Source organism: Pongo pygmaeus, chromosome 6 (assembly GCF_028885625.2).
Source record: "Pongo pygmaeus isolate AG05252 chromosome 6, NHGRI_mPonPyg2-v2.0_pri, whole genome shotgun sequence".
NCBI lineage: Eukaryota > Metazoa > Chordata > Mammalia > Primates > Hominidae > Pongo > Pongo pygmaeus.
Window position 1 is genome coordinate 101643378 of NC_072379.2, and position 12510 is coordinate 101655887.

The window sequence follows — 12510 nt, forward strand, 5'->3', positions numbered from 1 at the left end:
TACGGTAAAACTCTGTCTTTACTAAAAATACAAAACATTGGCTGGGCATGGTGACACGCGCCTGTAGTCTCAGCTACTCAGGAGGCTGAGGCAGAAGACTTGGACCCAGGAGGTGGAGGTTGCAGTGAGCCGAGATCATGCCACTGCACTCCAGCCTGGGTGACAGAGCAAGACTCTGTCTCAAAAGAAAACAAACAAAAAAATTTTATAACTCAGGTGAGTTCTCTAGTGTTAGAAAAATAAAGGCTAAGTAAATAAAAATAAATAAAATTTATGATAAGATACCATAAAATCCTATTCAGTAAAGAAAACAAAAAACACCACCACCAACAAAAAAAATCTCAAATTCTATACTGTAGGTTGTTAAAAGTTATAGATTTTTTTTTCTTTTTCTTTCTTTCTTTTTTTTTTTTTTTTTTGAGACGTGTGTCACTCTGTCGCCCAGGCTGGAGTGCAATGGCTCCATCTCAGCTCACTGCAACCTCCGCCTCCTGGGTTCCAGCAATTTTCCGCCTCAGCCTCCCGAGTAGCTGGGATTACAGGCACCCGCCACCATGCCTGGCTCGCTTTTGTAATTTTAGTAGAGATGACCAGCCATGTTACCCAGGCTGGTCTTGAACTCCTGACCTCAAGTGATCTGCCTGCCTCAGCCTGCCAAAGTCCTGGGATTACAGGTGTGAGACACCACATCCAGCCAAAAGTTATAGATATTTTAAAACCATAATGTTCACCAAAGTTCTGAGATAAAGAACTCTTATATATGCTAATAAAGTTCTTTATAAAAATGGGAAACACTTCTTTTAGGTAAATACGGGCAACAGTGTTGGAACTTGTTATTAAAAGTAGTTAAATTCTTATCCTGAGTTTAGAATCTCACATATTCTTAACATTTTTCTGTTATGTCACTTGTGATGATGAAAATGCTCATTTCCCACCCTTGAGGGTAGGGAGCATCCTGATCTCCTGCAGATAAGGGGTCAACATCCTCATAAAGTGCCCTTTCAACACATCACAGTCAACTTTAAGATTTCATGTGATTTGCAACCATAGGCAAAACCACACTAGCTTCATTTTCATTTCCCTCTGTGTTAAAGCAGGAAGGGCACTGGCATTGGTAGAGTGGGTGGCACTTGTCAGGCACTGTGCTGGCTGTTTGTAGGCCTTGTCATTTAAGCCTTATTGTAACTATATGAGGTAGGAAGTATTAGTATCATTTTACAGATGCAGAAACAGGCTCTGAGAGGTATGCAAAATCACAGAGCTTACAGAAGGTGCTGCCAGGACCTGACTAAAGTCCAGGCTATTTCTTCATTTTATTTTATTTAAAAAAATTTTTTGAGATGGAGTTTTGCTCTTGTTGCCCAGGCTGGAGTGCAATGGCACGACCTCGGCTCACTGCAACCTCTGCCTCCCAGGTTCAAGCAATTCTCCTGCCTCAGCCTCCTAAGTAGCTGGGATTACAGGTGCACCTGCCACCATGCCCAGCTAATTTTTTGTATTTTTAGTAGAGACAGGGTTTCACCATGTTGGCCAGGCTGGTCTCGAACTCCTGACTTTGTGATCCACCTGCCTTGGCCTCCCAAAGTGCTGGGATTCCAGGCAAGAGCCACTGTGCCTGGCTAGTCCAGGCTATTTCTATGACAATGTTTCCTTTTCATCTTTATGGTGATTTATCACAAAAAGGTGTTTTTTTGTTTGTGTTTTGGTAGAGATGTAGTTTTGCTATGTTGCCCAGGCTGGTCTTGACCTCAAGTGATCCTCCCACCTCAGCCTTCCAAAGTGCTGGAATTGGGATTATAGGTGTTAGCCACTGTGCCCAGCCCATAAACAGTTTTTTTTTTTTTTTTGTTTTTTGTTTTTGAGATGGAGTCTTGCTCTGTTGCCCAGGCTGGAGTGTAGTGGCATGATGTTGGCTTACTGCAACCTCCACCTCCTGGGTTCAAGCAATTCTCCTGCTTTAGCCTCCTAAGTAGCTGGGATTATAGGTGTGTGCCACCATGCCCGGCTAATTTTTTTTATATTTTTAGCGGAGATGGGGTTTCACCACGTTGGCCAGGCTGGTTTCGAACTCCTGACCTCAAGTGTTCCGCCTGCCTTGGCCTCTGAAAGTGCTGGGATTACAGGCATGAGCCACTGCGCCCAACCATATTTTTTTTAAAATTTATTTTATACTTTCCCTAGTGGGCTCAGCTTCCTACTAGGGAGAAGAGATAACAGGAGATAGTGGTTCAGGGTGGAGGAAAGGACAATGGAAGGAATGCATACGATAACTTGGCGTCAGAGTTTGCTTCATGTCATTGAAACTCATGTCAGTATGTGGTGCCGAAACAAATTGCAAGAGGGTAAATAAACCAGCATAGCACTAGACCGGGAATGGCAGAAACAATGATGGAAATTAGGCTCTTTTAACATAACCATTGATGGGAGCATAAATTGTGACATAGAAGAGCATTTGGCAAAATTATATGGAATTTTTAAATTGGCATTTTATTCATTTAGTCAACAGGCTACATGAGTGTTACAGCTTCCTCTCACGCTAACTAGAAACCATCAAAGGGCTCCACTTCTACCAACTTAAACTTTGGTCTACACTTAAAGTCAACATTGTCATCTCTGCCGGAACACTCACATCTATTCCAATTTAGGCACTCACCTCTGTGTTCTGTAAATCACAGTCAGCAGAGCAATGATCACAGCGGTGATCAAACCATAGTCCAATCCCAGGAACAAGGAGGACACAAAAGTGGTAAGCCAGATGGTCTAAGCAAAAGACAGAAAACTTGATGGAGAACCATGTTAAACATCCCACAAGAGTTAAACACGCAAGTGTGCACACACACATGCTACTTTTACCTTGCCTAATTGGATACTGCACACAACGACTGCATTAACTTATCTTTCTCACATTTTTCTTAGCACGAATCATGTTTGCTCTATGACATATTAACAGAGCCATCACCTTTGTTACTTACCAGCTCTATTTTGCTGGTTCTCCAGAAAAAGGGGAGATCTGAGAACTGCATAAACATTCCCTTCAGGTTGACAATCACAATGGCCGACAGCACAGCCTGAAACAGAGCACATCCCCCATGCCTCTCCTCTTGTGTCCACAGAGTGTCCTTTGCTGGTTCCTCACTGTCCTCCTGCTGTTCTCCCCATGCCTTCTCCCTACTCACTTCCTATATGGCACCAATGGTAGCTTTGAAGCCATGAACACCTGGATTTTCAGGACCTGGTTAGCTAAAAGGGGCCTTGGAAAATCAGTCTTTCTTTTTTCTTTTTTTGAGATGCAGTCTTGCTCTGTCGCCCAGGCTGGAGTGCAGTAGCATAATCTTGGCTTACTGCAACCTCTGCCTCCCAGGTTCAAGCAATTCTCCTGCCTCAACCTTCCCACTAGAGTAGCTGAGACTACAGGTGCATGCTACCACACTCAGTTAATTTTTGTGTTTCTAGTAGAGACGGGGTTTCACCATGTTGGCCAGGCTGGTCTCAAACTCCTAACCACAGGTTATCCGCCCGCCTCGGCCTCCCAAAGTGCCAATTACAGGCGTGAGCCACTGCACCCGGCTGGAAATCAGTCTTATATCCTAATAGCAAACCTGCATGGTGGCCAAGAGGTTCAGAATTAAACTTGGTACTCAAGGAATTATTTCACCTATGGTCTTTCTACATTATGATCTTCTCTACTCTATATGGTTCTGATCTCTACTAGATTAAATATGTCATCATGTAAATGTCTTATGAATGTAGGCCATCTCAGATTTTTTTATGAAAGTATAAGGTTATAGAAGGTCAAAGAGAGAAGGGACGTTCAAGATCAGCAAGTCCAAACCCCGACTTTGCAGATAAGGAAACTGAGACTCAGAGGAGTTAAGATGGCTTTCCCCAGGTCCTGCAGGCAGCTGTCAGTAGGTTATAGAGCAGGATCTTGGTCCTAGCCTTGGCCCTTTCTCATACCATCCTGTGAGGGTTACAGTAAATAACCCTAATATAGCCACAAAAACATAAACAAATAAAATAGCAAAATCTCTACACATGAAAAAAACTTCACCCACGTCCACATTACACACACCTGGGGCAATGATTCAAAGAGGAATCCAGTTGCTAATATGACCAGCAGAATCATTAATGAGGCCAAACAACCTGCAAGCTGAATGAGAGAAGACACATGGAAGGGGCTTTTAGGAGACTGGAATAAGAGGCAGGGCATAAGTTGGTTTTATTCTTTTGATAATTACTATGGGAAGATCAAGAAAATATGGATTCAAATAAATCAACTAAACCACTACATAACCTATAGCTCCATCACACTCCCTCTCTGAAGTTTTGGTTCTTCTTATGGCTTTTAAATGGAAGCTGAAATGCTGTAATATCCTAATTAAAATGTCCTTTCCAGAGGTGGAGGAAAGATGTCTGGTGCTAACCTGAGACCTACAAGGGCCACCAGAAGAGTTCAGCTAAGTGTCTGCTGTCCAGTATGGGAGCCAGTAGCCACATGTGGCCATTTACTTTTTTTTTTTTTTTTTTTGAGACAGAGTCTCACTCTGTTGCCAGGATGGAGTGCAATGGTGGGACCTCGGCTCACTGCAAGCTCTGCCTCCTGGGTTCGAGCGATTCTCCCGCCTCAGCCTCCCAAGTAGCTGGGACTACAGGCGCCCGCCACCATGCCCAGCTAATTTTTGTATTTTTAGTAGAGACAAGGTTCACCATGTTGGGCAGGATGGTCTCGATCTCTTGACCTCGTGATCTGCCCGCCTTGGCCTCCCAGAGTGCTGCGATTACAGGCATGAGCCACCGCGCCTGGTTGGCCATTTACATTTGTGAAAATTAAAAGTCAGGTCTTGGTCGAACTAACCACATTTCAAGTGCTCAAGAGCCACATGTTGCTAGTGGCTGCCATATTGGACAGTGCAGATATTGAACATTTCCATCATTGCAGAAAGTTCTACTGGATGGTGCTGGCATACTGCCCACACTCAGTCTCAGGCTTTCATAACAACATTCCATGTCTGAACTTTGAGGTTTACTGGTAGCCGAGTGTTGCATAACTTTCCAATGTAACTGGAGAATATACCTCTTTCCTATAGATTCAGTTCCTTGTGATTCACTTCAACTAATCATGCCTTTCTCTGATTCACTATACAGCTCACTGGAGCATGGATCTGCAGGCCAGAGTAGCTTTGTTTGGGTTCAGAATATAATCAAAAGATTAAAATTTAATTACCACCCATATCATCAGGTCTTAGAGGCCTGTTATATACACACCTGTGTCTTCCCACCGGTTCCCTCCTGAACAAGGCTTCGAGACAAGGAGCATGAAATTGAAAAGGTCTGGAAGAGTGAGCCAATGGAATTGCACAGTCCCAGGGCAATGAGCTCCTTTCCCATGTAGAAACAAAACACAAAAGAGATAGGTCATTCTTCAGGAAAAAAAGCATAATAGCCCATTTAATACACATTGTCAGCACTACAGCCTATCTCTTCATTTTCCTTTCAGATGTAAGAATTTGTTTAGCATGAGTTCAAAATAGGAATTATGGCATATTTTATAGTTAGAGGGGGGAACACTTTGAATTTTTATTTTGTCAGGGATAAACGCTGGGCTCCCTGCTCAGCCTCCTCCTTTCCAAACCCACCCTCTACATAAATAACGCTTAAGAAGAAAACTGCACTAAAAGGGATAAACTATTTTTACTGAAGAGAAAGTTATTGTTGTATAGGACTCTTGGCATCTTTTTAATGCCTGGGCTATTGCTCACAAATGAGTACATGCCAGTGTCTTCCTGGGGCAAGTGAGTCCTGCTCTTAGGTTTACTTTGTGTATTTCTAGTTTGACAACCGCATCTCAGATGAATGTGGAGCATCTAGTTTCTCCTTAGAATACATAAGGTATTGAAATAGACATCGTTATGTCAACATTATAGGTCACAGTGTTTGGATTAAATACCTTATCTGTGGCTGTGTTATAAAAGTAGGTGACAAAGAGAATATTGTGGAGTTAGTGACGAATCATATACCCAATGTTTAACGAACAAAGATAAACCTTCCTGGGGAGCAAAAACGCCCTGGAAAAACATTTAATCCTAAGCTGTGAGCTTCAAAAATAGGAATAACATTGCAGATTGAATAAATACATGCTTCGGATACATCAATCAGCAGTACAAAAAGTTTTTCTACCAAGATAGAGTAGTTCTTGTGCCTTCCATAACCGACCTTGGTGATTTTTTTTTTTTTTTTGAGGCAGAGTCTCGCTCTGTCGCCCAGGCTGGAGTGCAGTGGCGTGACCTCGGCTCACTGCAAGCTCCGCCTCCTGGGTTCACGCCATTCTCCTGCCTCAGCCTCCCGAGTAGCTGGGACTACAGGCGCCCGCCACCACGCCCAGCTAATTTTTTGTATTTTCAGTAGAGATGGGGTTTCACCATGTTAGCCAGGATGGTCTCGATCTCCTGACCTCATGATCCACCTGCCTTGGCCTCCCGAAGTGCTGGGATTACAGGCATGAGCCAGACCTTGGTGATTGTACTGCTATGAAACATCTGCAGGAAACTGATTATCTTTACCTGATTGCCGTCAACCTGGTAGCCATGTTTATTTGCTAAGGTCTTGGCCATGGAGATGGTCACTGAAAATCCAACGATGGCTATGGCAATGGCATCTACGTACACAAGGTGGAAGAGGCTGGTGTCCGGATTGGCTGGAGGTAGCAGCCTGAAAAGTCAAGCTGCCTTTAACTTGTGTTGTGACCACAAGGGAAAAGAAAAAAAAAACCCTGCGACTGCAGGGAAGCATTTTAGGGGGGCATTATCTGCAAATGAAGTAATGAATGCTTGGATACTTATTTGCTCTGGTTGGCAAAAAGGAGCGCCCTCCTTGACACAGAGAGGTTCTTTTCAGGCTCAAACTGCAAAGTGCAGCTTTCTACCTGGATGGGTTATCAGAAGAGATCAGATGCCATTTTATTTATAAAAGGAGTAACCTCATACCTCATGGCACCCTGATGGCAAGTGTAAGTAAGACATAGAAACCAGGAAGAAGAGAGGGTCAGCAAAGTGCTCAGATGCCACCAGGCATCTGAACCCAAGTCTTGGGGTGGGGAGGAGAGTAGTCTAAGGGCTACCTTAGAGGAGAATTAATGTCCTGGCAATGCTAGGCACCACATACTTCTCCCCCTTGTCATCTGATGTAAGGACTCCGAGTCTGCTACCTCTTCCTGTGTGAGTGCGTGTGTGTTTTTTTATCCCATTAGCTGAGTTTGTAACATGGGAAAGGAGCAGCAGAAGACTATACTCCTCGGGTGTCACCTGGGAATCTTGTGAATCTGGAGGAGATAAAAGTGTGACTCCTGGAATCCCACAATGGAGAACCCAGCTTTTGTGGTACCTACTTGTAGTCTGGGATCCTTATCCTAAAGAAACAGAATAGGGATTCCCTAGAATGTTATGGGGGAAGGGGCAATAGGGATTTTCAGACATTCTCCTCCAATTCAAGGCATTGGGCTAAACAATAATAACAATAACTTAACTGATACTAATAATTATTACAATAACAAGCATTTATTATGTGCCTTCTCTGTGCCAGGTTCTGTGCTCATTTAATTGTTTTCAATGGCCCTGTGAACTAGGCACCATTATAATTCCCATTTTACAGATGAAGAAAATGAGGCATAGTGAGGTTCAGCAACTTGTCCAAGGACAAGCAGCTCATCTACCAAGTACAACAAAACCATGAAGAACCTGCTTGGCCACAGCCATTTCTCGACTATGTCATAGCGCAGTGACGGAAGGGATGTTTCACATCATGAAGTAAGGAAACAGACGAAGAAAGGGAAAGGAACCTAATGTCTGTTAAGGTGAGTTTACCTGCTATATGCTTTACATAAGTCGTCTCATTTTCTCTCACAGCACTCCCATTACATAGGTTCTACTATTATCCCAATTTATAGGTGAAAAAATGGATTTTGACAGACGTTAAGTGATTTTCCCAAACTGCAGCAGGGAGTCAAACCTGGGGGGGTCTGACTATAAAACCTGTTGTCCTTCCCTGCTCTTTGCTGCACAGGCATGAACTAAGAGGGAAGGCCTAGCAGCAGGTTTGAGCCTAAGGGAATAAGAACATAAGAAAAGGACATATTTTGGAACAAGTTAAGGAAAGTAAACAAACAGACGAACAAGAAAACAGGATATAGTGCTATGATTGGGATCTTTAATAGTCAACTGTCACTTTCTGGGCACTGCAAAATGCACTGCTCATCTACCAAGTACAACAAAACCATGAAGAACCTGCTTGTCTACAGCAGACGCATTTATATGTGTAGGTATGTGTATTTAGAAGCATGGTAGTTTGCCTCCAAATAGGCCACTAGTCATTCCTCCCATACTTGTATGTGCATGTCTCTCCCCAAATCTAGACGTGGAATCTGTTTCCCCTCCAGCTGTATTTGGGCTGGCCTCGTGATGTGCTTTGAGCAACAGAATGTGGTGGAAGTGATGCCGTATGAGCGCCTTAAGAGGCCTGGTAAATTCTCTGCTTTTCTTTCCTGTTGCTCTGGGCCACCATGTAAAGAGGTCTGGCAATGCCGCTGGAGATACCAGATGTAGAGAAGATGCCCGCTACCCCTCACCTGTTCCAGTCACTCCAGATGAGGTGTCAGACACATGACTGAAGCCCTCTTGGATCCTCCAACACTAGTCACACCTGCAGACATCTGCAGATGCATAACAAACCCCAAGTGAGACCTGCCAAAGAACCACCCAACTGAGCCTAACCTAGACTAAAGAATTATGAGCAAATTAATGGTGGCTGTTTTAAGTCACTGTTTTGAGGTAGTCTGTTATCAGTGGAGCAATAAGACTCACAGGTAACTGAAATGGTATGATTGTATGTAGATAGGTAGGTAGGTATTTGTTACCTACTTGGTTTTGGGCAATGTTCCAGAAAGATAAGGTCTCCTCTGGGTAGCCAGTTGCCAGAAACATAAGGTCTTTTTTTTTTTTAGTTAAGCTGTCACATACAGAAGGGAAGCAGTATGTTTGAGTACAATGCAATAGGGAAAGGAAGGTATTAAGTAGAAATTATAGTGACAAGTAGATTTTAACATATATATGTATTTTGTTTGTTTGGTTTTTTTTTTGTTTTTTTTTGAGATGGTGTTTCGCTCTTGTTCCCCAGGCTAGAATGCCATGGCGTGATCTTGGCTCACTGCAACCTCCGCCTTCTGGTTTCAAGCGATTCTCCTGCTCAGCCTTCCAAGAGTGGGATTACAGGCACCCGCCACCATGCCCGGCTAATTTTTGTATTTTTACTAGAGACGGGGTTTCACCATGTTTGCTAGGCTGGTCTGGAACTCCTGACTTCGTGATCTGCTCGCCTCAGCCTCCTAAAGTGCTGGGATTACAGGCGTCTGCCACCGTGCCCGGCCAATAATATGTTTTAAAAGTGTACAGTTAGATAATATAGATGAGGCAAAGAAGTAACATGATTAGAAACTAAAAACTCATTGAAATAACAGCCTTAAAACCCATTACTAATAAGTAGTTAACACGACCTGAATGCTTACTGTGTCTTCAGGTGTTCACTCATTGCCTTGCATGCATTATCTCCTGTAGCTCTCACAACTGCCCTTGAGATAAGTATTAATTACCATGCCTACCTGGCAGGTAAGGAAATGGAGGCTTTGAGAGGATAAGTGGCCTGCTTAAGATCACACAGCTAGTACGTGGCAGGATAGGATTTAGGTTGTTTTGCTCTTAAATCCCATGTCACTCAGGGAGAGATTTTTAAAACTATTAAATTTAGGAGAACAAAAGAAAACAGAAAACCACTTGCCACTATTGGTGGGATCGTAAAATGGCATAACTACTATGGGAAACAGTATGAAAGGCTCTCAAAAAAGTAAAAATAGATCCAGCAATCCACTTACATGTATATACCCAAAAGAACTGAAAGAAAGGTCTCAAAGACATATTTGCACACCCATATCCACAGCTGCACTATTCACAATAGCCAAGAGGTAAAGGCAACCCACATGCTCATCAATGGATGCATGGAGAAATACAATACAGTATATATCCACAATGGAATATTATTCAGCCTTAAAAAGGGAAGAAAATACTGTCATATGCTACAATATAGACAAACTCTGAAGACGTTACGCTAAGTGAAATACGCCAGTCACAAAAAGACAAATGCTGTATGATTCCACTTATATGAGGCATCTAGAGAAGTCAAATTCATAAAAACATAAAGATGAATGGTGGTTACTAGGGGCTCGGGGAAGAAGAAAAGAGGAAGCTCTTGTTTAAGGGGTATAGAGTTATAGATTTGCAAGGTGAAAAAGTCCTGGAGATCTGTTTTACAATAATGGGAATATATTTAACACTACTGAACTGTACACTTAAAAATGATTAAGATTGGCTGGGCATGGTGGCTCATGCCTATAATCCCAGCACTTTGGGAAGCCGAGGTGGGTGGATCACATGAGGTCAGGAGTTCGAGACCAGCCTGGCCAACATGGTGAAACCCTGACTCTACTAAAAATATAAAAATTAGTCGGGTGTGGTGGCACACACCTGTAATCCCAGCTACTCAGGAGGCTCAGGCAGGAGAATCACTTGAACCTCGGAGGCAGAGGTTGCAGTGAGCTGAGATTGTGCCATTGCACTCCAGCCTGGGCAACAGAGTGAGACTTGGTCTCAAAAAAAAGAAAAAAAAAAAAAGCCAGGCACAGTGGCTCACACCTGTAATCCCAGCACTCCAGCACTTTGGGAAGCTGAGGGGGGCAGATCACCTGAGGTCAGGAGTTTGAGACCAGCCTGGCCAACATGGAGAAACCCTGTCTCTACTAAAAATATAAAAATTAGCTGGGTGCGGTGGCTCATGCCTGTAATCCCAGCACTTTGGGAGGCCAAGGCGGGCGGATCACGAGGTCAGGAAATTGAGACCATCTTGGCTAACATGGTGAAACCCTGTCTCTATTAAAAATACAAAAAATCAGCTGGGCGTGGTGGCGGGCGCCTGTAGTCCCAGCTGCTCGGGAGGCTGAGGCAGGAGAATGGCAAGAACCCAGGAGGCGGAGCTTGCAGTGAGCTGAGATCACGCCACTGCAATCCAGCCTGGGGGACAGAGCGAGACTCCATCTCAAAAAAAAAAAAAAAAAAAAAAAAAAAAAAATTAGCCAGGTGTGGTAGCATACACCTGTAATCCCAGCTACTTGGGAGGCTGAGGCAGCAGAATCGCTTCGACCTGGGAGATGGAGGTTGCAGTGAGCCGAGACGGCGCCACTGCACTCCAGCCCAGGAGACAGAGTGAGACTTTGTCTCAAAAAAAAAAAAAAAAAAGGTTAAGACAAAAATTTGTTATGTGTTTTTTACTATAATAAAAATAAAAATAAAATGCACCCAACCCCCATAAAGCCCTCAGCTATTTGATTTATAGAAAAAAGATTATTTTTCATTGTAAGAGAACTAATGTAAGAGTTAGAGACAATAGATCCATTGATTATTTCAGTCACACAGTTACTTAAAACTACTTTCCTACCCTAGAGGAAGCGTTCCAACGACATCCACATTGTATGATTCTTTCAAGTTAAACCCAGCTGAAATGCCAGTTCCCATTACAACCTAAAAAGACACAAATCCAAATGCATCTTTAGAAATGAATGTTCAAATACCGCAAAAATCAGCTTCAAATAATGTTAGTCAAGTCAAATCTATTCTCACTTTTAACACTCAGATTTAAAAAGAAGATTTACCATTAGCTTCAACAATTCTAACTTCTCTTAATGACCCTACCCCACATAATTAAAATGAACTCTACAGTGTATGACCTGGCATTTTCTTCATGCTTTGTCCTTTTCTACACTAAGGTGTCTGGCTAGTTGACTGCTACAGAAAAAGGCCATAAAGCCTTTCAAACGTTGACCTCACCTTTAGGGTAGTGAAATGAGTCTCTGGCCACAATATTATGAATAAAGGATATTTAACTCTGTACTTCGAGGGTGGTACAATGACACTGTATGATTACAAAATGTACGTCTGGATTTAGAATCCTCCTAGTGATCCTGTTTCTGGGACAGCAGCCCCAAGTGTGGTGACAGGGCCCCAACAGCAACCCATAGCTGTCTCCTCCCATTTCAGCTACAAAGTCAGGGTAGAACTGTACATCAAACAGAGGGTCACTTTACATAAGCCCATCCTGGATTGGCAGGGCATAGATTTACTTGGGGTGTAAAGTACGATCCCTAATGAGTTACAAGAGAAACATAACAAAAGGTGAGATAGCAATTTGCTCCATGCCCAGGAACTATTGCCTATAGAGCTTTCTAAGTGAGTTACCCAACAGAGAAGAAGTTAGAGCTGGCCAGGGAAGGAAGCCAGCCCCTCCTGAGGATGGCCACTGCAGGAAACAAATAATAAGGTAAACTTATTATCAGAAACAGCAGCCTGGGAGACCAGGGGCATGGGTGATTCTGGCTCTTTTGATGGGAGGATCCTTTTCTGTTGATGACAATTA

General features: G+C 43.2%; 1 protein-coding gene across 2 annotated transcripts in view; it reads right to left on the bottom strand.

The window, feature by feature from the left end:
* The window catches only part of SLC26A5 (solute carrier family 26 member 5), a 47036-nt gene that overhangs the window by 12006 nt on the left and 22520 nt on the right, over positions 1-12510 (bottom strand). The window contains exons 7-12 of one of the 2 annotated variants that reach the window (XM_054494992.1): positions 11536-11618; positions 6561-6708; positions 5266-5379; positions 4073-4150; positions 2973-3068; positions 2654-2760 (exon numbers count right to left, since the gene is read on the bottom strand). In XM_054494992.1, coding sequence (XP_054350967.1) covers positions 2654-2760; positions 2973-3068; positions 4073-4150; positions 5266-5379; positions 6561-6708; positions 11536-11618 — 626 coding nt within the window. The remainder of the gene's footprint in view (positions 1-2653; positions 2761-2972; positions 3069-4072; positions 4151-5265; positions 5380-6560; positions 6709-11535; positions 11619-12510) is intronic. The other variant, XM_054494993.1, reaches the window with a different exon arrangement.